The sequence below is a fragment of the Vanessa atalanta genome, chromosome 1, assembly GCF_905147765.1.
Source record: "Vanessa atalanta chromosome 1, ilVanAtal1.2, whole genome shotgun sequence".
NCBI lineage: Eukaryota > Metazoa > Arthropoda > Insecta > Lepidoptera > Nymphalidae > Vanessa > Vanessa atalanta.
In genome coordinates, this window is record NC_061871.1 from 2,501 (window position 1) to 29,581 (window position 27,081).

A 27,081-nucleotide genomic window follows, 5' to 3' on the forward strand; every position below is an offset into this window, starting at 1 on the left:
CTAACCTAACCTAACCTAACCTAACCTAACCTAACCTAACCTAACCTAACCTAACCTAACCTAACCTAACCTAACCTAACCTAACCTAACCTAACCTAACCTAACCTAACCTAACCTAACCTAACCTAACCTAACCTAACCTAACCTAACCTAACCTAACCTAACCTAACCTAACCTAACCTAACCTAACCTAACCTAACCTAACCTAACCTAACCTAACCTAACCTAACCTAACCTAACCTAACCTAACCTAACCTAACCTAACCTAACCTAACCTAACCTAACCTAACCTAACCTAACCTAACCTAACCTAACCTAACCTAACCTAACCTAACCTAACCTAACCTAACCTAACCTAACCTAACCTAACCTAACCTAACCTAACCTAACCTAACCTAACCTAACCTAACCTAACCTAACCTAACCTAACCTAACCTAACCTAACCTAACCTAACCTAACCTAACCTAACCTAACCTAACCTAACCTAACCTAACCTAACCTAACCTAACCTAACCTAACCTAACCTAACCTAACCTAACCTAACCTAACCTAACCTAACCTAACCTAACCTAACCTAACCTAACCTAACCTAACCTAACCTAACCTAACCTAACCTAACCTAACCTAACCTAACCTAACCTAACCTAACCTAACCTAACCTAACCTAACCTAACCTAACCTAACCTAACCTAACCTAACCTAACCTAACCTAACCTAACCTAACCTAACCTAACCTAACCTAACCTAACCTAACCTAACCTAACCTAACCTAACCTAACCTAACCTAACCTAACCTAACCTAACCTAACCTAACCTAACCTAACCTAACCTAACCTAACCTAACCTAACCTAACCTAACCTAACCTAACCTAACCTAACCTAACCTAACCTAACCTAACCTAACCTAACCTAACCTAACCTAACCTAACCTAACCTAACCTAACCTAACCTAACCTAACCTAACCTAACCTAACCTAACCTAACCTAACCTAACCTAACCTAACCTAACCTAACCTAACCTAACCTAACCTAACCTAACCTAACCTAACCTAACCTAACCTAACCTAACCTAACCTAACCTAACCTAACCTAACCTAACCTAACCTAACCTAACCTAACCTAACCTAACCTAACCTAACCTAACCTAACCTAACCTAACCTAACCTAACCTAACCTAACCTAACCTAACCTAACCTAACCTAACCTAACCTAACCTAACCTAACCTAACCTAACCTAACCTAACCTAACCTAACCTAACCTAACCTAACCTAACCTAACCTAACCTAACCTAACCTAACCTAACCTAACCTAACCTAACCTAACCTAACCTAACCTAACCTAACCTAACCTAACCTAACCTAACCTAACCTAACCTAACCTAACCTAACCTAACCTAACCTAACCTAACCTAACCTAACCTAACCTAACCTAACCTAACCTAACCTAACCTAACCTAACCTAACCTAACCTAACCTAACCTAACCTAACCTAACCTAACCTAACCTAACCTAACCTAACCTAACCTAACCTAACCTAACCTAACCTAACCTAACCTAACCTAACCTAACCTAACCTAACCTAACCTAACCTAACCTAACCTAACCTAACCTAACCTAACCTAACCTAACCTAACCTAACCTAACCTAACCTAACCTAACCTAACCTAACCTAACCTAACCTAACCTAACCTAACCTAACCTAACCTAACCTAACCTAACCTAACCTAACCTAACCTAACCTAACCTAACCTAACCTAACCTAACCTAACCTAACCTAACCTAACCTAACCTAACCTAACCTAACCTAACCTAACCTAACCTAACCTAACCTAACCTAACCTAACCTAACCTAACCTAACCTAACCTAACCTAACCTAACCTAACCTAACCTAACCTAACCTAACCTAACCTAACCTAACCTAACCTAACCTAACCTAACCTAACCTAACCTAACCTAACCTAACCTAACCTAACCTAACCTAACCTAACCTAACCTAACCTAACCTAACCTAACCTAACCTAACCTAACCTAACCTAACCTAACCTAACCTAACCTAACCTAACCTAACCTAACCTAACCTAACCTAACCTAACCTAACCTAACCTAACCTAACCTAACCTAACCTAACCTAACCTAACCTAACCTAACCTAACCTAACCTAACCTAACCTAACCTAACCTAACCTAACCTAACCTAACCTAACCTAACCTAACCTAACCTAACCTAACCTAACCTAACCTAACCTAACCTAACCTAACCTAACCTAACCTAACCTAACCTAACCTAACCTAACCTAACCTAACCTAACCTAACCTAACCTAACCTAACCTAACCTAACCTAACCTAACCTAACCTAACCTAACCTAACCTAACCTAACCTAACCTAACCTAACCTAACCTAACCTAACCTAACCTAACCTAACCTAACCTAACCTAACCTAACCTAACCTAACCTAACCTAACCTAACCTAACCTAACCTAACCTAACCTAACCTAACCTAACCTAACCTAACCTAACCTAACCTAACCTAACCTAACCTAACCTAACCTAACCTAACCTAACCTAACCTAACCTAACCTAACCTAACCTAACCTAACCTAACCTAACCTAACCTAACCTAACCTAACCTAACCTAACCTAACCTAACCTAACCTAACCTAACCTAACCTAACCTAACCTAACCTAACCTAACCTAACCTAACCTAACCTAACCTAACCTAACCTAACCTAACCTAACCTAACCTAACCTAACCTAACCTAACCTAACCTAACCTAACCTAACCTAACCTAACCTAACCTAACCTAACCTAACCTAACCTAACCTAACCTAACCTAACCTAACCTAACCTAACCTAACCTAACCTAACCTAACCTAACCTAACCTAACCTAACCTAACCTAACCTAACCTAACCTAACCTAACCTAACCTAACCTAACCTAACCTAACCTAACCTAACCTAACCTAACCTAACCTAACCTAACCTAACCTAACCTAACCTAACCTAACCTAACCTAACCTAACCTAACCTAACCTAACCTAACCTAACCTAACCTAACCTAACCTAACCTAACCTAACCTAACCTAACCTAACCTAACCTAACCTAACCTAACCTAACCTAACCTAACCTAACCTAACCTAACCTAACCTAACCTAACCTAACCTAACCTAACCTAACCTAACCTAACCTAACCTAACCTAACCTAACCTAACCTAACCTAACCTAACCTAACCTAACCTAACCTAACCTAACCTAACCTAACCTAACCTAACCTAACCTAACCTAACCTAACCTAACCTAACCTAACCTAACCTAACCTAACCTAACCTAACCTAACCTAACCTTTTTTTTTTTTGTTTAACGAGGAGGAAATGCATTTACGCATGCCGCCCGGTCGGGGGACCGGGACGGGTATGTGGGACTCAACCGGGGACTAATGCCCCGTGCCAGGGCACGCTAGTGCTAATGCCCTGTCCTACCCACTAAAACCATCCTCGGGTTTCCACCATGCCGCCGAGTGGTGAGGTCACGGGATCGCCAAGGGCATGCAACCGCGACCCCACCAGCGGCAGCCGCCGCAAGGCGGCTGAATATTCATGGAAAGCGCGCCTAGTGCGCGCCTTCCCCCTCATCCTCCACGTAAGAATGTAGCGAACTCCCCCGAGTTCGCCACTGGAGGCTGGGCGTCAACGAAGCTGACGCCCTGCGGCGGATAAGATGGTAGGCTCCGCCGCTGACCGCCGGTGTAAAACACCTGGGAGGCTCGAGTAGCGAGCCCTCCCACTCCCTCCTAGCCAACGAGGCCACTCACATGGTCCGCCCTGACGCCGATCAGGGACGTACCAGGAGCAGCCCCGCGGCATCCCTCCCGCCAGTCTTAGCCGTGGCCGACGAGCAAGCTCAAGCCGGCCCCGTTGCCCAGGGTACACCACGAGGAGGTGACTGACATGTACCCCAACCTAACCTAACCTAACCTAACCTAACCTAACCTAACCTAACCTAACCTAACCTAACCTAACCTAACCTAACCTAACCTAACCTAACCTAACCTAACCTAACCTAACCTAACCTAACCTAACCTAACCTAACCTAACCTAACCTAACCTAACCTAACCTAACCTAACCTAACCTAACCTAACCTAACCTAACCTAACCTAACCTAACCTAACCTAACCTAACCTAACCTAACCTAACCTAACCTAACCTAACCTAACCTAACCTAACCTAACCTAACCTAACCTAACCTAACCTAACCTAACCTAACCTAACCTAACCTAACCTAACCTAACCTAACCTAACCTAACCTAACCTAACCTAACCTAACCTAACCTAACCTACCTAACCTAACCTACCTACCTACCTACCTACCTACCTACCTACCTACCTACCTACCTACCTACCTACCTACCTACCTACCTACCTACCTACCTACCTACCTACCTACCTACCTACCTACCTACCTACCTACCTACCTACCTACCTACCTACCTACCTACCTACCTACCTACCTACCTACCTACCTACCTACCTACCTACCTACCTACCTACCTACCTACCTACCTACCTACCTACCTACCTACCTACCTACCTACCTACCTACCTACCTACCTACCCACCCACCCAAAATAGACTCGTTTGACTGCGTCATTAATGTATCTCTTGTTTTTGTTACGACACCACAAACATAGCAAAGATAATTTGGATTTAATTTACACTGACTCGAGGCCATTTTAAAACAAATCAAAATATTTCATTATAAGATTTATACAATAAAAGCGAATATTAGCTCAGCAGCAGTAACAAATTAGCGAAATAACTTTTGAAATTTAAGTGAAAACTCGATATGTACCCCAAAAATATACATTATTTATTGCGAATTTTAGTTACAATTATTATACAGTTAATATAAGGCGGAGCATGTGCTCATCGCGAGGCGTCAGTGTGAACTATCGTTGTAGAACGCGTGTGCGTTATATAAGATCGAGGCGGTAACTGCTCAAAAGATACCGACACCAGCGGTATCGGGCGGTGTTGGTCGGCGGTGCGATTGATGAGTGCCGCGGTATTCCCCGTCGGTGAGGACAAACGACGGAACGGAAGTTTTTTTTTTTTAAAGTGGTATTATTATTCAGTAATTTTATTATCATATAGATAGTATAAAACACATTCGCTGACCACTGTCTGTCTGTTCTATCTTTAAAATTTACTTACTTACGCAATGAATTTTGTTGCGGTTTTTTTTTTTTTTTTAAAAAAAGATATGTATAATAAGTATAATAAATAACCATTTTTAGGGTTCCGTAGCCGAATGACAAAAACACGGAACCCTTATAGATTGGTCACATCTGTCTGTCGGTCTGTCACAGTCACTTTTTTCCGAAACTATAACAATTATGCTGTTGAAACTTGGTAAGTAGATGAATTCTGTGAACCGTTGTTTTTTTTTTTCATCAAACCCATACGTGTGAGGCATCTATGGATGGGGTCTTCAAAAATGGTAAAGAGGTTTCTAATGTCTTTTTTTTTAACTGAATATTTTCCGCGAGAGACACTTCCAAAGTGGTAAAATGTCCCCCTCATAACAGAGAATGAATATATACATATATACGATGAACATTACCATCCAAATTTCCCCCGAAAAGTGGCTTAAACGAAGTCAATCAATTCAAACATAAAATTGAAAAAAAAAAAAAAAAAGTCATAAACATAAACCTTGTTACTTGCTGCTACGGAACCCTTCAATACAGTACCTTAAAAACATTGTGCATTTGATATACATCAATATGACTCTGTACAGCATGTAATTTAAATGAATATTTTTGAAGATATTACAGGTTTAAAATGCAGGGACATAGCGGTTTGCATTATCTAATGACAAAATGTATGTAATGACATTCTTCAGTATACTTAGTATCAGTATTACAACCGTGCGAATCTGGGGCGAGTCGCTAGTATTATATATATATATATATATATTGACATAATATTATTATTCTGAAATTGGGTCTTAGAGGAAAAGGCCATTAACAGATTATTTTAATATGGGTATCAAATAAAATTGCTTACAAAGATCAATATCTTTAACCGATTGAGCTAAAATTTTTGTATACACATTTTGTTTGGATGATAATGAATGGTTAACTGTATGACGTCATTCTAAATCTTGCAGGGCGAAAAAGTCTTAAGTATTGTTGAAACTGATGATGACAATGCGTTGACATTGTTTGCGTTATTGTTAAAAATCAGTTCATTGATATTTATGTAAATACAAATACTATCTATCTACTATTATATTTATATTTTGTCATGATCTTGTACTACTATACTATAATAATAAAAACATAAACATGCATATAATTGTTGTTCGGTGTGTAATAGATGTGAAAACCAGCTTGATGTTGATGATTTTAATTGACACATTAGGAAATTTTAAATAATAAATTTTATTACTAAAAGTTCTAAGTTTTCACTTGTATCGGCAGTCCGATAATGGTTATTTATTATACTTATTATACATATCTTTTAAAAAAAACCGCAACAAAATTAATTGCGTAGTTTTAAAGATAGAACAGACAGACAGTGGTCAGCGAATGTGTTTTATATTATCTATATCTGCCAATATTTTTTTTCATTTCTACAATACGGGTATAAAATGAAAGGACCTTACTGAGAATACGAATGCGAGTTTAATTACCAAAAAAAATTTAACTATAAGGTTAAAAAAAATAACCTGCGCTTAGAAGAAAAAAAGTAACTTTTACTGTTACCTTATAATGTCGATTAGTATATTTTGCACACTTCCATGTCATCAGGCCCTACGTTACATAACTTTGCTTAAATGCTGCTGACATAAAAACTGCATATATTAATTCATCAAAAAATGCCGGTTTCGGTTACTTCCAATCTGAAAACTCGAGACTTGCCTCGGGATATTTTGTACAAAATTGGTTCTCTAATGGCATCACAACATATTTACAACAGTGCTATGTATCATCTATAATAATATTGATTATTTTGATAGAAGCGGTGACCAACGTCGTATAAACACGACAAGTAAAATAAAACTTGTAGCGATTTCCATCTCCGCAAAGACTTCATTTTTCATCATAGAATTCATCCCTCCTTGGTGTTCGCTTCTGTAGTAAAATTCCTCATATATTTTAGCTTTGCCGATTAATAAAATCACACGTTAAAAAAAAACAAAGGGCGTGGAGGTTAATATTCGTTGATTTACATGCAGGATAAGTAATAATTAAATTTACTACTATGTAACTGAAAACTGATACATATCTGCATAACAATAACAGTTTTCATCCCACTCATATATTGCATAAATGAAAGGAATAAAATAATCACAGAGATACAGAGATGTAGCGGGAAAAGCTTTGTTACGAGCCAATAACTTAAACCAATAAATAACCGGCATCGTGTGTTTTTGAAATTCGATTAACTCTTTCTGCATATTAGTAGCACACGATACTGTACATAAGTTACATTCTCTTATAAATTAAAATAACGAAATTCCGAAATCTTGGTTACTAAAACATTGTTTGGTTGATTCCTAATACCTGTAATTATCGAGGTCGACAGCAGTTGAGTGTACTTAATATTTAAACAGCGCCAAGTAACGAGGCGGAGTCAAGGTTTAGAAACTTCTAACCAGTTATTAAACTGTTAACCGCCTCAACACAGCACGTAATTAACATGACGAGTTGTCTCTACAAGGGACTGTAATTAGCTCGCACTCGTAGCGGAACAGAGCCGGGCGGTGACTGTGTTCTTAGCAACGACCAAGATAACAACTTCGTACTGTACTTGACCGCGAATTTATCGAACAATGTAATACAGAATATTTATTTTTGTTAATAATGAACTAAATGCAATATTTAAATGATAATACAAATATTCTTACATTTGAATTATGCCAAATATTCGAAAACTTATGTTAAGTATCGGTAAGCCGTGCCTAGCGAAGTAAGCACAGTAAAATATTGGTGTAATAATTTAATACCATCAACTCCTTAAGCAAGAACTAAATTCACAGACTATAATGCGGAGAGTTCTTCTCTCACTCTTAAGATTGATTAATTTCTTGCTATTGATAGAGTACATATTTACGAGGTTGAAAAGTAATTGATTATTTAAAAGTATTAGTAAATTATATTGATATAATGATCATAATTAAGGTCGGCTTCGTGGCAATGCGTCGCGGTACACACGGCGCTGCTCCAGAGCGCGGGGTACATGCGATGGCGCTCGGGGAGCGCGACCGCCGTGCGCGTCCACGCCGGATACCGCGTCGCCGTGCTCGCTATCACCTCGATCTATCTACTGCAAGAGTGCGTCTACGCTTATCAGGAGCGTAACGATATGACGAAGCTTTCACGAGTCATGTTCCTTCTGCTGTGTCATATCACCTCCATCGCGAAACAAATTGTATTTCATACGGATGCGGATCGGATCCACGATATGATCCAAAGTTTAAATGGTACGTTTCGAAGTTATGATCGGACCAATATTGAGCGCGAAAGTAAAGACGAAAACCATTTATATCTTTAAATTAGACTGAAATACTCAACTTTTCTTTTCTTTTGTTCTTGTTGGAAAACATCGATTGGCCATCGAGATCCCATTTACAACGCGTCGAGTGCATACGCGCAGTCTTTGCTGCAGCGCACGGCGCGTGGCGCTCGCCTCCTGCTGGGCGCCTACGCTGGCTGTGCCGTGCTCACGTGCATGCTTTGGCTGTTGTTTCTCGTGATGCATCGCATCGCCGGGCGGTCAGTCGAGTTTCCGTTTTGGACGGGCTTCCAGACAGATAGACCTATTGTGTGAGTATTTACTATGTACGTTTTTTTTACAGTTATACTGAACCCCTTCAAAGCGGAACATAATGATATTAAGAATTGAATTGAAAAATTAAACATTTCTTACTCGCAGTGCATATAAATAATAATAATATTGTTGTATTATTTATATCACATATTTTAAATTCAAAACATTTAATTGCGTGAACAATAAACAAGAAGCAAACAAATATGAGACGAGATATCAATGTACAGGTTGTGTCTCCCTTCTTATAGATTTGTGCTGGTGCTACTGTACTCCTTTTACGTCACGACGTTGGTCGGTATTGCCAACACGACAATGGATGCCTTGATGGCGACCATTTTGTACCAATGCCAGACGCAACTAAGAATTCTAAGGTATGCGAGGGCAAACTATCGACAAACAGCTTCATTTTAAATTAATTGTGCTATGATTCGTTTTTAGGAATGATTTTCAGTCGTTACCCGAAGAGGCTAAAAAAGTGAGCGATAGAACAGGAGCAAGCTATGAAGCCGTTCTGATGTATTTTTTGGTGAAGGGTTTTAACCACTACAAGCGAGTAACGGAGTAAGTAAAACTCAGAAGAAATAAATGTTAATATTGCTAATACTCATGATCCCAAGTTTCCGCAGGACCGCAAAACTACTTCAAGATATTACCGGCGTAACTATATTAGTGCAGTTCGGTATTGGAGGCTGGATTCTTTGCATGGCTGCTTATAAACTTGTCAGTGTAGGTCAAATATTTTTTATTAAGATAAATTATTTTATTTAACGATGTTTTAAAATATTATCATCTCTTTATTTTAAATATATTTCAAAAACAAACTCAGATACACGATCGTAAATAAACCCTGTTCCATTTACAAACCCGACAAATCATTGAATATAATTTCAGCTAAACATTCTGAGCATAGAGTTCACTTCGATGACTCTCTTCATCCTCTGCATTCTCACGGAGCTCTTTCTCTACTGCTACTACGGGAACGAGCTCACAGTAGAGGTGAGGTGTACGCTCCGCCACTCTCGTCGTCTTCGCCACAAAAGAGGCAGAGAGTAATTGTCATTGGTCGTAAGCAGAGCGACCGCATCGTGTGCTCGGTGTACTCGATGCAGTGGGTGCGCACGCCGCCCCGCTTTCGCCGCGCGGTGGTGCTGCTGATGCAGTTCATGCGCCGTCCGCTGCGGCCCGCCGCCGGACGGGTCATACCGCTCTCTTTGGACACTTTCCTCAAGGTACTCGATACGTGGAACTAAAGATCGTTTTCCCACGGAACAACATAATAAGTGATCTCAGTGATTCACTTCCCATAGTACAATAAATCGCAATTTTTGATATTTCGTCAAAATAATACGATTGTAATTAGTACAGTTAAACACTTCTTTTTACAGATTCTTAAATCTTCTTATACCTTCTACGCTGTCCTTCGACAAACTAACAAGTAAAAAAAAAAAGAGAAAATCTCGCAAAAATAATTATGTAGGTATTATGCGTTGATGTAAATTGCTAAGAGTGAAATTATTTAATAAACTTACCGTCACATTAATGTGCTTCTTATCATTTTTTTGTCATTGATGTTGAACTATCATTGGTTTTCATGAATATTATCCTTAATAATCCTCATACTCTTATTAATTAACATTTTAATACTTTTTAAAATAAGCCTATACTACAGTGAAAAGAAAATGTTATCGAAATTATATACTATTGTTAGCGATTTAATTTTAAATCGATTTTTATTCTGTATAATTGCAACACTTATGAATAATAATATTTAACTTTGTGGGTAGATTATAAAAAAAAAAAAGAATAAGATGGAGGGTAATAGAGAGAGGGACATGATTAATTTTTGAAGAACGAAAGTGGCTCGATTGTAAAAGGTTATTAATTTATTATTTTAATTAATTATATTTAAGTAAGATTGTAACCAGTTTAATAATGAATAATATAAAGTGATGTCTATATCTGTGTGAGTATTATTTGAAAATCATTGAGCATTCAGCCGCCCAGCCGAGATGGCCCAGTGGTTAGAACGCGTGCATCTTAACCGATGATTTCGGGTTCAAACCCAGGCAGGCACCACTGAAATTTCATGTGCTTAATTTGTGTTTATAATTCATCTCGTGCTCGGCGGTGAAGGAAAACATCGTGAGGAAACCTGCATGTGTCTAATTTCAACGAAATTCAGCCACATGTGTATTCCGCCAACCCGCATTGGAGCAGCGTGGTGGAATATGCTCCAAACCTTCTCCTCAAAGGGAGAGGAGGCCTTTATCCCAGCAGTGGGACATTTACGGGCTGCTTATGAGCATTCAACACTATTATATATTGTTGTAGAATTATACTTTTTTGACAAACAGACAAATAGAAGTCGAGAATATTGAGCGGTGTGAGGATAGCGAGAGAATAACAATTGTATGTGTATTTATGTTGAATAAATTGAGAGACGCTCGGGTGTTATTATGCTTAAAATGACCCGTTAGAAATGTACGAGAATCTAGATGATGAAATTTACAACGAAGTCCACAATATTTCATATTTGTGTTGTGATGAGTGTCTGTGTCTGAGAGAGCATAGGACAGGCTCGACCGCTGAGTGCCGGCCGGACGACGGCGCACTGAAGCTCGGATGCTAACGACGACTCCTTACAAAAACTCAATCTAAAGCGACCCGCTCTCATTTCAATTTAATACGAATATAATTTTCATTCATTTGCATTACATTCAGTCGCGCTTCCCACTTATTTATTTACATTCATCGCCGGAGCGGTTCGCCCCCGTCCGACACTACAATTAAATATTTCAAAAGAGATACTACTTGGAACGTTGCCTCCGAACTTGCAGACTGTTTCATGCGATGTTTGTGTTTGTGGCAGATTTTATTTGGCAAGATTACTTTAGTTTGATGAACATGTTATTAATTGTTTAAACTAGATTAAAATATAATTCGAAATTCAAAAAATAATTGTTATCGTCTCTGGACGTGTGGACCCTACGATAACAACTTTAGACCGTTTTCTCTCAGTCGCTCTCCTCGTATCTCAAGAATCCTCTTTAATACCATTATCCCTCCGCCACTCCTCGGCATATTTACAATAATACAAAACCTGACAGCTAAATACATTAACCCTTTGAGACGTTTCGGTCCCAAAACTATTAACCTCTGTCAAATGAACTTTATGCTGGCCAACGACTGCTTGGAGGAATTTACGAGTTGCTTATTTCGTATTGATTTTTATAAATACCTAGAGTGAAAAACAGTAATAGTGGAAGGATCAGAAAAATAATTAGAGTGAAAAAAAATACTTAAAATTTTCTACTCGAAAAATAAGTAGCTTAGGCCCTAAGGATACCCTTGTAAGACCTTCTTGGTATTTACTGAGATCATTTTCCCACAACAGACTTCTCCCCCAACCACAGCCTTGTGGAGTATTTATGTAGGTTCTGTCAGAGCTCTGGTAACCAGGCAATCACCGAAATGTATCTGGGTCTGATTCTCGAGGGAAGATGGATGGAGCTTCGGGTAGCACTTGGTCCATCTAGACCCTATGCCCATCAACACTGCCGCGCCACCGCCTACCCAACGTGGAAGAGCCGGAATCACCAACTTATTTATAAAACGCTAGGCAGCTAGGAATATAAACAAATATGATTTAAAAAATCAAATATAAGATACAATGAACAATCTGACTTTAAAGCTACGACGTCCTTTGAAATTTTGTATTGAAGTTTGTTTGTATCTTTTTATAAAACAATATTATGAACCGAGTTGCGAACCGCCACGTCCGGCGCAGCGCTGCCGCCGCGGCGATAGCGTCGCGCCGCGTCTAACTTCTAAATGTTGTCTATTTTCACCTGCTGCGGGGTTTTATCTCTTGAATAAAATGTTGTTCATGCAGCATTGCGTTGCGCGGCTTTAACGTTCCTTCTTGCGTTGCTTCGTTATATGCCTTGATATATGTGAACGTTATTGACTGCTATACAAGTGTCCTGCTGTCAGGTAACGTTCTAGAAGACATGGAACATTAATTTTATATCAACAAAACATAAGCATATCTTAAGTAATGACCTCGATTCCGTATGACATTTTTCCTCACGTGTTAGCTTATTTTACTGGGATTGAATTCTTACAGCGAATATGAAAAAATATCTCATCATATCTAAACGAAAGCAATCAACTGAATCGTAATAATATATTCTTCTGAAACAGAAATAAACTAAAATAGCGGTAATAGAGGAAGGCGAGGCTGGAGATAATTCAAAGGCATAGCTGTTCATGGACTTCTTTGTTTTCCGAAATTCAATTTCGCATGATGCTCATTTAGTGCCGCCGTGCGCCGCCGCCCTGTTACTGGTGCTCTTATATAACAGGATACCATAAAATGTTCAATTGAGACATTTAGCAGTATTGTTAAGGAGCGTTTGTAAGCTACCTAATAAATTTATTATTGTCCAAGTCCAACTTATAATTCAATCTTTATCTTAATACTTCAATAGCTAAAATGAGATATATGTATATAAATTTTTTAAATATGCAAACATCGCCAAATATGTGCTGTCCTAACAAGTATGTATATTGCAAAGTCAGATAGCTCTAACAAGCTGTAACCGCTGTAACAGCTGTTCAAATTCACACATCGAGTAATTTAAAGCTGTAGTATTTATTTGCTAAGTAATTATTAACATTAAGGCCTTAATTATATACAAAGAAAAACTAAAAATAGTTACTGTACAAATTATGACTGCGATGCTTGGCCGCAAGAATATTAGCGGCAATTTTCTGTTAAATCGCAAATCCGATCCTCTGGGCGAAACATGAACTAGCCTCCTGTCACAAGTGGAGGCAATGAGGCGAGGTGTTATATTTTTAACGATGGGTATTGCACTACTATTCCAAGGCCCAAAATTTTCAATAATACTTCAAGATTAAAACACATTTTATATTTCATAGATTCCTATACTTATTTCATCATTATCATAAGACAAAGTTACCCAGCAGATCGAAAACGATTAATGAAAATAATTGTAGGCTGTCTACTCTAAAATATTACATATTTTACTACAAGTAATTGAATTCGAATCAAGACAATTATAGCATCATATAAAAAGTGATAAAAATTTTAGTTATTATTTGTATTGTTTTTAAAATATTGAGTAAATAGGATTTCGATTATTTGCCGTCACGGCGGACGGGTTTATCTCACCGTGTTCCACCTCCAAAGCTACCCATTGGGAATGAAAATTATTGAGGAGTTGTGTTATTATACAAGTAACTGCGAGTATGTAAGCAAAACATAGAAAACGACGATGTGGACTAAATTAGCCGTCGTGAGTCGTCTAGCGCAGCCGGCCACTGACGTCACTGTATTGCTCATCTTAAGATTAGTCTAATTAATTGCCAGAGATAATACGTTATATGCAATCAATATCATGTTCCTGCGCTCAACTCGCTTCGCGCTGAGCTCGGATTTAATTAATAACAGTATAATTACCAAAGGATTACTGAACATCTACCGTACCATTACTTATTAAAATATTACAGATTACATCGAATGTCTCCCTTCAATAATAGTATATTTCGTGAATGTTAAAATCTAGGAAGGCAAACGAACGAACGATCTAAAGGTAAGTGATCTTCGCCCACAGAAACATGCCACACTTGTTACTGCTAGGGTGCTTGTAATTACAGTGGCTTACTCGCTCGGCGGTAATATACATAGATAACATGAGCGTGACGTGTCTGCACAGTCTTACTGCGATGGTTATTAAATTAACTAAAGAACTTTATCAACATTTATACTTATTAAGCATCATGTTATATAACTCATACTTTAAATATGTCGTCTTCTGAGCACTGTCATGTCAGGCCGAGTGCGAAGACGAGTAAGTTGACCTAATGTTTATATACCTACTATACGTATTGTGAGGCGTAGGTCGCAGTATGATGTGTTCAAGCGTCGCTTATCTTGTAATGGATGTTCATTGTGTTACGGATTAGTGAAGGATACAATCAAAGCAGGATTAATGGTGCATCGTCGAGGCGAGGGAGGGGGGGGGGGCTTAGTGGGGAGACAGCGCACAAGCCTCCTCGGAGATAAACAGCCAATCAAGCGTGCAATTAACTTGAATTATTGGTCTGCATTGTAATGCAGCGGACTGTCTATCTCTAAGCGCCTGTTGTCTGTCATATTTACTTTACTGAGGTGCAATTTAGGCGAGTTATGATCTAACCAGATGAATATATCCACTGTTTTAATATGAGAAATGGTCAGTTATCGTGGACGTGTATCGTTTATTTGTTTAATTTTAACACAAGTAGATTTGATATGCTTATAAAATCACTTCTACTTGGGTAAGTTGTTAAAATTAGAGCGCGGTGTCGTTCCGTTGTCGGCGCGAGTTACACGAGTGAACGAAAATAATGCGGGAACCTCAGTCGACCGACACGCAATCCGACCGCTTTCAAGTACTTAAAAATGTATAGCAGTCAGAATCCTTTCTCGTTAATTATGCATCGAAATTATCTGTAGTCGTCCGGATCGGTCCGGACTCGTGCGTCGGTGCGCTAATTTATACTTTAACGAATTACTAGCAGATTTAAACTGACAATGATACTACAGTTCTTATGTGACAAATGAAAAGCATATTATGTATGTTTTTTTAAGAATCTTATTTTATTTGGTCCATTTGATATTCTTTTAATGTGATATTATTGTCTCGTAAACATAAATAAAATGAACATGAAATAATGACATTATATATCTCACCTACCAAGTCCATTTCTAAAATAATAATGAAATAAGTAATAAAAGTAAAACGATTTGATATTTGCCAAACTGCGGAAGTGGATGCAGTTATTCTGGTTTAGGCCCATCTGTTAGCCGTCGCGGCGGCCGACGCTCCGCTGCGCTGTTCGTAATGGCTCGCAGCGCCGCGCGGCGCGTCGAGATAAGAGCTTTGCTTTATTACCATAACTTCGTATTAAATCAATATACTCTCACGATGAGCAACTGCTCTGCGGGTACTTGTTTAACGAGTCTCGCGTCGATGACGTTTACTGCTTTTTGGTTATATCAAAATACCTACAGAAGAATGTTAAATTATCTTATTATTTAGGGCTCCATGAGCTCGGATACTAAATGTTGATATATGTGTATAATTTTTTACAGTATTCACGAATAAAAGCACCAAAAACAAAGACTTGCTCATTGACAATCTTAACACACTATATAGTGTGTTTAGTAAGGTTGAAACTGAAAAATGATATTATGTTAATGAAATCATTCATGATTTTTGATAAATACCACAAGAAACCTTTGTCTCCCTTTATGCAATATGCAACATAAAAACATATACACTCGATGCAACAACGCAACCATTCGTAACGAGATTTTATCTCAAATATTCGATTAAAGGCGATTCTATATTTAAGATGCTGTTTTATTAAAACTTAAAACGACAGTAAGACAAAAGAAACTGCAATCGAAAACATCACATGTTTATTAAATAGGACAGGTTCAGTCATATTGGAAACACTTAGGGACTCTTAATACAGATAAAACAAGTTTAGTTTATATACAAGTAGTCGCAGTCCGCGGCCAGCGCGAGCGTCGCGCTGCGGCGGCGAGCTGAAGACTCAACGTTGCGGCGCCGCTGAGAAGTATCTGCACAAACAGCGATGCGGTATAGGAATGCTGACACATAAAAGTTAAAGAGCTACTGGACATTCATCTGCGTTCATGCGGAGCGAGCGTAATTACATCTCCATTAAGAACTCAATTCGTAAGTTTAAACTGAATGCTGTTAACAATGTAAATGAACCAATCATATCCAATTATCGGAGTCAACGCGGAGCAATCGAACGCTCCAGCGTGTTCGCTCGCAACATGCGCCTCATGCACTACGACCGGCTCCGCGCCGGGTAATTATCGGCTCGGAGAGATCCTTTATGAATTTTTTATTTCCTCATTATATTAATAATATAAAACGAGAGGATAGATAAATCATATCAAAAAGATCTCCGATAGTTGATGAGCGAGGAAGCTTCGAAGCCATGCTCGGGGTCTGGGGACTGCGGGGCTCTACTTATTGAATTCTAAAACTATCGAACCGAACTCACTATCACCCAATCCGATCTTAGAACCGATGGCTTCAGGAAAGAAAAAATATAAATTTATACTCCATTTCAGTACTAATACGTTATACGGAATGTCATCGCTACTATGTGCTGGTGTATCATCGGCTCCTGGGCTTTTATGAGGTAAAAACGAGCTGCAGCCGTGAAAAGCACATAATTATTCGTTTCTTTTTATATTAATATATAAAAAACGGTCAAGTGCAATTATTCAACATACCAAGGTATTATATTTGGTTAAAACTAAAAGATCTTTTCCATGTCACCTGACAGTGGGCTGATGAGGGCGCGCGTGTTCGCGTCGCCGCGCGCGCGGCCGCGGCTGCGACTCGCGCGACCGCGCCGCGCCGCCGTACGAGCCGTCCTCGGTGCTCGATTCCGCCGCGCCCACACTTCCCGCGGGCAACGTATCTGTACATTTGAATACTCGTTGAGTTGCGTTGCTACGATTTGGTATGTTAAAAAATATATTAAAGATGCGAGGAACCTGAGAGTCTCGCGGCGGGCAGGCGGTAGAGCTCGGCCGCGCAAGCCGCGCACGGTGACCCGCTCGACTCCGAGTCGCTATCCCGCGCGCTGCCGTAGTCTGGCAAAGAGAATCGAGTCCTATATCTCTACTCTTTATTATTCTCATTGTCTTCGGTGACACCGAAAACAATGAGAATTGTAAGAGAGTTTGTAAAAATTAACATGTCATATAGGCGTGAAGCATTAATATAATTGAATATAATTTAGACGCTTAAAATAATATAATAAATCTTTATAATTTAGGTTTGGTCCAAGCTCTGCGTGAATGTGAAATAAAACAATATTAGTTATATGTGAAAGTGGCAAGGTACTTGTGTATCTCATCGCCACTCGTACATAAGAATAGAATGGACGAAGTTTAATTCCATTTAACAGTAAAACGCGCAACTGTGTTGGCACAAAAGTTTCATTACGCCCTCGTACGTGGTAGTTTTATTAACCTTAACCCTCTTCTGCGGAAGCTCAGTACTGAAGTTGTAATTATCCTATAAAACCATTAAATAGAGGAGTGGCATGGTCCGGTCAGTGGCAGAGACAATAAAATCGTACGCTGCGAGTGTCGGATGGCGAGGCCCTTGCGAGTAGAACTTAATTGTCACATAATATGTACTCGTACATACTGACCGGCGATAATTGCAAGATGGCTTACATATTAAGACTACACTTTCATTATTGCACGTTATTAGTTATCGAAGTTATGGGAAATGGGCCTAGAAATAATGGGAATGTTGAACTTGAATGTTCAACGAAGGGATAGATATGCGGGGTGGCGCGGGTGGACAATGCGGGGCACGAGGCGGAAATTGCAAACTCGCTCAGTGGAACCAGAGATAATACCATCGGAATGAGCTGCTATAATTTTACGGTGTTTTTCAATATCCGCCAACTTCGACTGCTGGCAAAACAATCAAATCTTTTGTTAGATCTGTTTTCTGTTTCAAATGCTAGACTCGTTTCATTGAAGTTACAGTATATTTTATTGATGACTTTAGAGACTAGGGTTATAATTTATCATGTATGCATTTCTTTTGAATTGGCAATAATAACACTGTTCGAGTTTAATGAAAACCTCATTAATTTTTAACACGCTTTTATTAGCTTCACTTGTAACTAACTATGTATGTAAGAAAATCTTGGAATCTTATTTGGCTCACTTCCCGGTCTTCGATCAGAATGAAATTTTGCACATGCTCTGAGTTCTGATGGCAACACATGACTAGCTAAGAAATGTCATTACAATTCCAATATGGCGGCCTCCCTAAGATGGCGGACTGGCTGTTTGAAATCCAGCCCATGATATGGATATCAAATAGAAGGGTTTGCTGTCAGGAATACGAAAAAAATAGTCACGCTACTTAAATCCAAGAAGAGAAATTAAACCTAAAACCGTGTTTTTTAGTTTTTAAACTATTATTTTTGGACAAAACGCTCCATTTGTAACTTTTAGTGCGTGCTCAAAGCGTGTTTGTTAGTTTTTAAACTATTTTATTCATTATGCAATCACGCGTTACTTTGAAATCAAATAGGTATAAGTAAAAAAGATAAAGATATGCGAGGCCAATAAAATGTTATTTAACGTCATTTGCAGGATGTAGCTAGCCCTCAAAAATACTTATAAAATATGATATTGAACTCTGGATTATTTTCAGTAAAATTTAGGCAAACATTGACCAACAAATTTTATTGAAATATCTGTCAGAATGGAAAAAGTAAAGTATGATTACTTAGTCGTCTCGAGGCTCTGATATCTCGGGTCTGCAACGACGAATTCAACTTGCGAATAATAAATACAAAGCGCGCCGGAAATTGCGATCTCAATCCGCCACGAAGCCGCTCCGAGCATCTCTTCAGATAATTGCTTATTCTAAACAAATCTTTTCGTGTATTCTCTAATAGTCGAAGTGATTTGAACCATTTTCTGAAATAAAGTTTATACAACTGCCGGCATTGAAATTGCCGACCCGTGGCCCTAAAGATTTTAGTTGCGGTTTTGTTCCAAAAATATAAACAGTTGTTTCCACGAAGGATTGTTATTGAAAAGTAACGTTTATACTATAGTCGCAAGCAACACAAGTGACACAAGTAAAAGGTTTAACTGCATCGAGCCCGTCAGAATCAATTAATACTCATTATGTAAATTGTGAGTGACCCATTTGCTTCTCTGCCTGTCTAATTACATTTTTTACATTAGCAGCCTGTAAATTTCCCACTGCTGGGCTAAGGTCTCCTCTCCCTTTGAGGAGAAGGTTTGAGGCATATTCCACCACGCTGCTCCAATGCGGGTTGATGGATATACATGTGACAGTCTAATATACAGGGTTATTGGTAATTCGACGTATTCCCGTTAGGAGGTGATAGGGGTGACTATTTGCAATATTTTAAACCCATTATGCAAAAGTAAACCATTTTTGAGTTATCACGTTTTTTAGATTTTTTCAAAATAAGTCAAAAATGCAACTTCAAAAATTTATTTAAAGAAAAGTGTCAATTAAAATCTATTTTTTTTTCTGATTTGTAAAAACGATTAAACACTGGTTACTTGTCAATATAAAAATAGTATTATCCGTCCAAACTTAAAAATGCCAGACGGAAAAAGATATTATTTCAATATTTTTTTGAATTTTTTTCCACAAAAATGCATTAAAAACTAAAAAAAATCGTTATGAAATTTGTCCTGCTGATTATTTTAAAAACATAACCGTTTTCTTAGCTTTCCAAAAATGTATAACAACTACGAACTTATTTCAAAATACTATTATTACGAAATAAAATGACCACAAATGACGCTGGTGGAAATTCGTATTCGGGTTAAAATTATATATAGGTTATATTGGTTATTATATGGGGGTTAAAATTATCGCAAATAGTCACCCCTATCTAGACACGCGGAAGCGTGTCAGCCAAGTTCTAGTAACAGAACTGGCGAGCAGCACCGTGTGTAATATTACACGAACCATTTGGAGCCACTTTTGACCTCCTCATAACTCAAAAACTATTTAATAATAATAATAATAATAAACATTTATTGAGCAAATTACACTACTTTCACACAACATAAACAACGAAACATAACAAAATATCACTTATCCTAAAATACATCAAACAAAAAAAAAAAAAAAAGTAATAATAACTAAAAATACAACTACAACAGAACAAGTTTTAAGAGTAAAAAATTAATAATTAAAATAATATAAAACAATAAATAATGTGCAGCAGTGTAATTTAGCCAAAAGGACATCCACTCAGTGAAAAATAGAAACATTGTTGCTTCTACACTGATTTTCAGTGGTCTCCTAATGCTATTGCGGAACTGACAGCGGTAACAATAAAAGAGCGATATTAAATCGATGCAATAAATAATTAAAGAGGAAAATATATATATATATATATAAAAATTAACATAATAATAAAGGCAGCATAAACATAATTATTACCTAGGTACGAGTATATCTGTCGCACTTGCTACGCAGAGTGTGCCGGATCGCGCGGGAGCAGGGCGCAACCTCTTTCTTAATTATACGTAAAATTGTACATAATATTTTAAGTGTTTTTAATGCTCACGCGCCCAGTCGGCCCGCGCAGCCCGCAGCGTCTGACGCTTAACCGTAAGCATGTTGTTCGCTTAATTAAAAATATCCAAACGAACACAGAAAAATACATACTGCGATTTGACAATAAATTATAGTACTACATTTTTAAGTATTTGGAAAAGACAATATAAGGTAAGAAGTATTTTTATGACACGAAATATATATAAAATATATGTGATTATAGTAAAATTCAGTTTTATTCGCATATATATTTAATTACACGCTAACATAAAAACCCAATATCTTAATTTAATTCGCTTTATCTTAAAGATATGGATTGAAGAACTAAGGAGTTATGAGATAGGAGCGGTTAAGATGACATCTCATAAAAAACAATGCAGCTGAGCGTGGAAGCCAAGGTCATGGGATCACCAGGCGATAACGTGATTCTTGCCTATAGCAATCGGACCGCAAACCAAACGGGTTCGTGTCGTAAAATTATAATTAATTTAATTTTGCAATATACGTATACTTGAATATTAACATAATTTATATTTAAATTTTGTCAACGACATATAAATTGATTTTGTATATAAATTTACATACCCATGTGTATAAATACAAATATAAATAGATAAAATAAATAAATAAAAAAAAATAATAATAATAACAGCGATTGAATTAAATGAATAAAATTAAATGTCTAGCTTAAGAATTTTTTTGTTTATCTAATAAATATAATCTATACTTATATCGGAAATTTCCTAACGAAATGTGTCAAATTTGGCTCATATATTGAGACTTGCGAGATACATATGTGTTCCAAATTTCATAAACGCATCTCAAATGGTTATTTAGATATTAACGTCTAAAAATCGTCATTTTAATCACTGACTGACCTATAGATCAAAACTATAACCTACTTCCAGGTGACCTAGAAAGTTCAAATTTGGCATGCAGGTAGATAATTAGGCCAATATAAAGGAAAAAATCTGAAACTGGTAATTTTTTATCATTTTATTATAATTTTTCATTTTATTGGGTCTATTAGGAACACTTATATATTTAGTTCCTGTAATAACTGTAATAAAAAAAATGATGTAAGAACCAGCAATCAAAACTTATGACAGCCGGTCTTAATGTGGATTTTAAGGTCATTTTTACATTTATGTTTTTGATGGGATTACCTCCTTACGGGAATACGTCGAATTACCAATAACCATGTAAATTCCTAATCTCAGTTTTGATTTAGATCTATTTATTTATTTTATTTATTGGAAAAGTTACACCATCAACTTATCACTAAGTCAAAAGTCAAAGTCAAAAATCTTTATTCAATATAGAAGTGTTTGCACTTGCTTATTGATTGTCAAAAATCTACCACCGGTTCGGAATTTAGCACCTCGGACCTGAGAAGAACCGGCGAAAGAAACTCAGCGGGATATATTTTTTTTTCATTTTTTTTAACCATTTTCCATGTAGGTACAATGATAAGTATATATTAGTTGTTTGAAACAGCCTGGAGGCGATCATTTCATTCCCAAGGTGTGCAGTCAACTAAAAAGTCATTAGTGTTGTAATATCCTTTAGCACACAAACGCTCTTTAACGACTCTTTTGAATTTTATAATTGAATAATTTTGAACGTTTTCTGGGATCCTGTTGTAAAAACGTATACATTGCCCCAAAAAAGAGTTACTAACCCTGTGTAATCGGGTACTTGGAGTAACAAGTTTATTCTTGTTCCTAGTGTTAATAGAATGTACGTCACAATTTCTGGGAAAATCATTTATGTTTTTGCGTACATACATAACATTATCAAAAACAAATTGAGAAGCGACAGTCATTATTTTAATTTCTTTAAATTTACCTCTTAACGAATCTTTTGGGACCAGGTTATAAATTGCACGAATAGCCCTCTTCTGCAGTACAAAAATAGTATTAATGTCAGCTGCATTACCCCAGAGTAGGATGCCATACGACATTATACTATGGAAATAACTGAAGTACACAAGGCGTGCCGTATCCACATCAGTCAAAAGTCTAATTTTTTTTACCGCATAGGCTGCAGAGCTAAGTCTATTCGCCAATTTATTTATATGGGGGCCCCATTGGAGCTTAGAGTCTATTGTTATACCAAGGAACTCTGTTGATTCTAAAACATCTAATGCTTCCCCGTTTAAACGTACACTCGTTTTGACACATCTTACATTGGGAGTAGTGAATTTAATACATTTAGTCTTTTTACTATTTAACATTAAATTATTAACACTAAACCAATTTACTATTTCAGAGAGAGTATTGTTCACATCGTCATATATTGAAAGACGTCTTTTTATTTTAAAAATTAAAGAAGTATCATCAGCAAACAATACTATCTCGAGTTTATCACCTAGGAGATGTGGCAGGTCATTTATATAAACAAGGAAGAGAAATGGTCCAAGAATTGATCCTTGAGGGACCCCCACAGTAACTGGAGACCCGGGAGATCTCTTTCCATTTACATCAACCCTCTGAATGCGATTGCTCAGATACGAAATCAGAAGACTGAGTGCAGTGTCCCTAATTCCATAATGACGTAGCTTCCTGACCAAAGTTTCGTGTTGCACACAATCAAAGGCCTTAGATAAATCACAAAATATCCCTAAGGCATCCTGTGACTCCTCCCAGGCCCTGTAAATATTTTTAACGAGCTCAACACCAGCGTCAGTTGTCGAGCGACCCCTTGTAAATCCAAATTGTTTCTTGTGTAGCAACTTGTTATTGTTAAAATGTACTAGCATTTGATTTAGTAATAACTTTTCAAAGATCTTGCTAAGAGTTGGTAGTACAGAGATGGGCCTATAGTTGTTGGGGTCTGATGTACTACCTGATTTAAATATTGGTAATACTCTACTATGTTTCATGAGGTCAGGAAACACGCCACTAAGGACACATTTATTAAATATAGTGACAAGGTAGGGTGCGATTACATCAATTATTGAATTGACTACCTTGACAGAGATCCCCCACAGATCGGCCGTTTTCTTAATATCTAGTGATCTGAAGGAACTTATTACATCACTTACACTTACTGTATTAAATTTAAAGCTAATATTACATTCTTCCACATGGTTTTTTAATAATGATTCAGCAACGGTAGGAGAGGAATTTAATGAGTTAGTTGTCGAAAATGGAATGTCAGCAAAAAAATTTTCAAAAACAGTTGCAACATCCCGATCTGAGGAAAATAAATTGTTGTCAATAGATAAGCTAAAGTCGGAGATGTTATTTTTGACTCTTCCAGTTTCACAATTAATAATTTTCCATGTCATTTTAATTTTATCAGGTGCCTCAATAATTTTTTTTTTATATGCAATGATTTAGCTGTATGACATACACGTTTGAATAGTTTAGAGTAGGCACTAACATAACTGATAAATGAAAAAGACCGGTTGTATGATCTTTCACTATAAAGTTCATACAACCTCTGCCTACTCTTGTGAATTCCGACAGTCGCCCAATCATTAAATTTAAGAAAATTCCTAGAATAGACTGTCTTGGAAGTAAATATGGCATTAAATTCTGTTTTAATTAATTTAAAAAAATTGTTATAAAGCTCATTAGAATTATCATTTAATTGTAAATATGAGAGCTTTGCCATGATATTACTTCTGAACTTCTCAATTCGATACAAATTGATTGGAACAAATGTCTGTTTTAAATCCTTAGCATTGTTATTTATTTGCGAATTAAATGAAGCCAACTGTCCACAATGATCAGAACTTAACATATTTATAATACATTTATGATTAGGTACACAGTTGGTAAATATGTTGTCAATACATGTTCCAGTGGATTCAGTGATTCTAGTTGGCTCTAAGAATAAGTTAATGAGGTTATATGAATATAATAATGATCTGAATCTAATACTTGTGCTACAGTTTTCTAATAAATTTATGTTGAAGTCACCACAAATAAAAATATATTTACTTGATCCAGATAATTTCAATAATGCACTTTCCAATATTTTCTCAAATGCTTCATATAACCCGCTAGGAGGTCTGTATACGCATACAACAATGACATGCTCAAGCTCTGCACAGGCTATTTCAATAGTCTGCTCAATAGAAAGGCTCACAACATCCTTACGTTCTTTAAATTTTAGATTTTTGTTAATAAGTATTAATGAGCCACCACGTATAGCTTTTTTTCTATTGAACATACTAGCCATCTGGTGACCACTAAAGTTAAACATAAACTGATAATTTACAAGCCAATGTTCTGTTATACATAAAATATCAATGGCATTACTGTTTATGAATAACTCAATTTCTAAATCTTTTCCTGTCATTCCTTGAATGTTTTGGTGCACCAGGTTTACAAGTTTACTATTATTATTGTTTTGATTATTTCTAATTTTAAGATTTAGGAATTTATCCAAGGTTAAATTACTATTAGGTAAATTAATATTAGTATTAATAATACTTGAGCCAGAGACTATCTCTTTTGTCTTAAAATTCAATTTAAATTACTTTTATCAGTGTTAATATAAATTAAATTGTTATTTTTATTATGCATATGATCCTTGGTAACATTAGGCATAAAATAATTATTGATATTGTAAGCTATTAGGTTACCAATTTGTCTTCTCGATTTTATTGGTAGGTACATAGTACCCTCTGTCAACTTAAATCTATATATGAATTTATTAATGTCAAATAACATAAAATCATTGCTACAATGTCGGGTCAAATTGTATAAAGATACATTTAAGTCATAAATATGTAAATTCTGTGCATCTGTCAAGGTATGTGAATATGGAAATGTACTAATTATAAATTTGCATTTCTTTTGATTTTGAATTTCACATAATAATTTTATATCCTTAATTAGATTATTTTTGTTAAGAGACAAGCTGTCTCCATGCATTAATACAACTATATTATTGGAATCCAGATGCATAGAACTTATCTTATTTATTTGGTACTGATAGGTTGCCCCGGGTGAGCATGTATTGACTACATTTTTTATCTCATTTTTTAGTATTGAGCCAAAGCCCTGACCTAACTTGTCAGATACTACTATAACATTTTTAACATTTTTATTTATATTTATTTCTAACCCCAGTTTATTGTGGTTGTGGAACCCTGGTGAACATTGACTCAACTTGAGAGGTTGGGACACTGTGTTAATATTAGTGTTAGCAGAGGCCAACTCATCTTCTTGAGTATGCAAACAGTTACACATGGATTCCTTTGATAACGATTCAAATTTTTCCAAGTTAGAGGTGCATAGCTCAAGAAGATTGTTGGCTGCATGTATATGTTCCTCTATCTGTTTTTGAGCCAAGTCATATTTTTTATTCACAAATTCTAAAGATCTCTGGAGGCTAGAAATTTCTAGTTGCAGATGTTCAATGTTATTGTCATATATCAATTTATTATTTTGCAACTTATTATTACATGATTTTACTTTATTAGTTAAATGTGACCGGTCTTTTCTCATTTTGTATACATATTGATATTTATAAGTATTACTAATTATTTTTTTTGTTTTTTTAATGAATTTATTTAATTTTATGTATTTTTTTATATTTTTATGTGAATTCATATAGGTATGTTTAGCTTCAGACTCCTGCAAGGTGGTATTGGAGTCAGAGGCATGTGTAACTAACTCATGATACAACCTTTCAGTCGCATCACATTTCTGGATTGTTTTAATTTGTTCTAGTTCTATTTCTAATTTTCGGGCATTAGTAAGACTTACTTCCAGTTCTGAAATGCGACTCAAAGCTCTTTCATGTTCATTGCTACACTCTTTAAATGAGGTCACAATCTCAAGAAGATTGTCCCGCTGGCTAACAACATCTAAACAATGTTCATTCAACTTAGCTAGCTCACTTTTGAGTTCAGTGTTTTTTTTCACAATTTTTTTAATCTCTTCTTCACTGTCCTCACGCTCTTGAAGAAGTTGTCTGTTTAACTCTTTGGAGGATTGTAATTCCTTAAGGGTCAATTGGAATTTGACTTCCATTTCTTTTATTGATGTTTTCCGGGTCATAATAGTATACTCCATTA

General features: G+C 36.8%; 2 protein-coding genes across 2 annotated transcripts in view; one reads left to right on the top strand and one right to left on the bottom strand.

Annotated features, from left to right (window-relative positions):
• The first annotated feature begins 8,232 nt into the window (after positions 1-8,232).
• LOC125067974 (odorant receptor 4-like) lies at positions 8,233-10,277 on the top strand. The gene is made up of 8 exons (XM_047676928.1): positions 8,233-8,491; positions 8,630-8,834; positions 9,087-9,209; positions 9,277-9,399; positions 9,465-9,564; positions 9,730-9,834; positions 9,912-10,067; positions 10,224-10,277. Exons 1-8 carry the CDS (start codon positions 8,248-8,250, stop codon positions 10,275-10,277), a joined length of 1,110 nt encoding a protein of 369 aa, XP_047532884.1. The 5' UTR covers positions 8,233-8,247.
• Positions 10,278-16,344: 6,067 nt separating this feature from the next.
• The window catches only part of LOC125077147 (Down syndrome cell adhesion molecule-like protein Dscam2), a 34,309-nt gene continuing 23,572 nt past the window's right edge, over positions 16,345-27,081 (bottom strand). Inside the window, exons 31-33 of the mRNA XM_047688976.1 lie at positions 17,453-17,551; positions 17,232-17,376; positions 16,345-16,495 (exon numbers count right to left, since the gene is read on the bottom strand). Coding sequence (XP_047544932.1) covers positions 16,468-16,495; positions 17,232-17,376; positions 17,453-17,551 — 272 coding nt within the window. The 3' untranslated portion in view covers positions 16,345-16,467. The remainder of the gene's footprint in view (positions 16,496-17,231; positions 17,377-17,452; positions 17,552-27,081) is intronic.

Excerpts from the sequence above, each read along its gene's own strand:
- LOC125067974 (XM_047676928.1), top strand. The coding sequence starts at position 8,248 with ATGCGATGGCGCTCGGGGAGCGCGACCGCCGTGCGCGTCCACGCCGGA. Across the intron at positions 8,492-8,629 it reads TATGATCCAAAGTTTAAATG|ATCCCATTTACAACGCGTCG; the intron begins GTACGTTTCGAA and ends TTGGCCATCGAG. Across the intron at positions 9,565-9,729 it reads CTGCTTATAAACTTGTCAGT|CTAAACATTCTGAGCATAGA; the intron begins GTAGGTCAAATA and ends ATATAATTTCAG.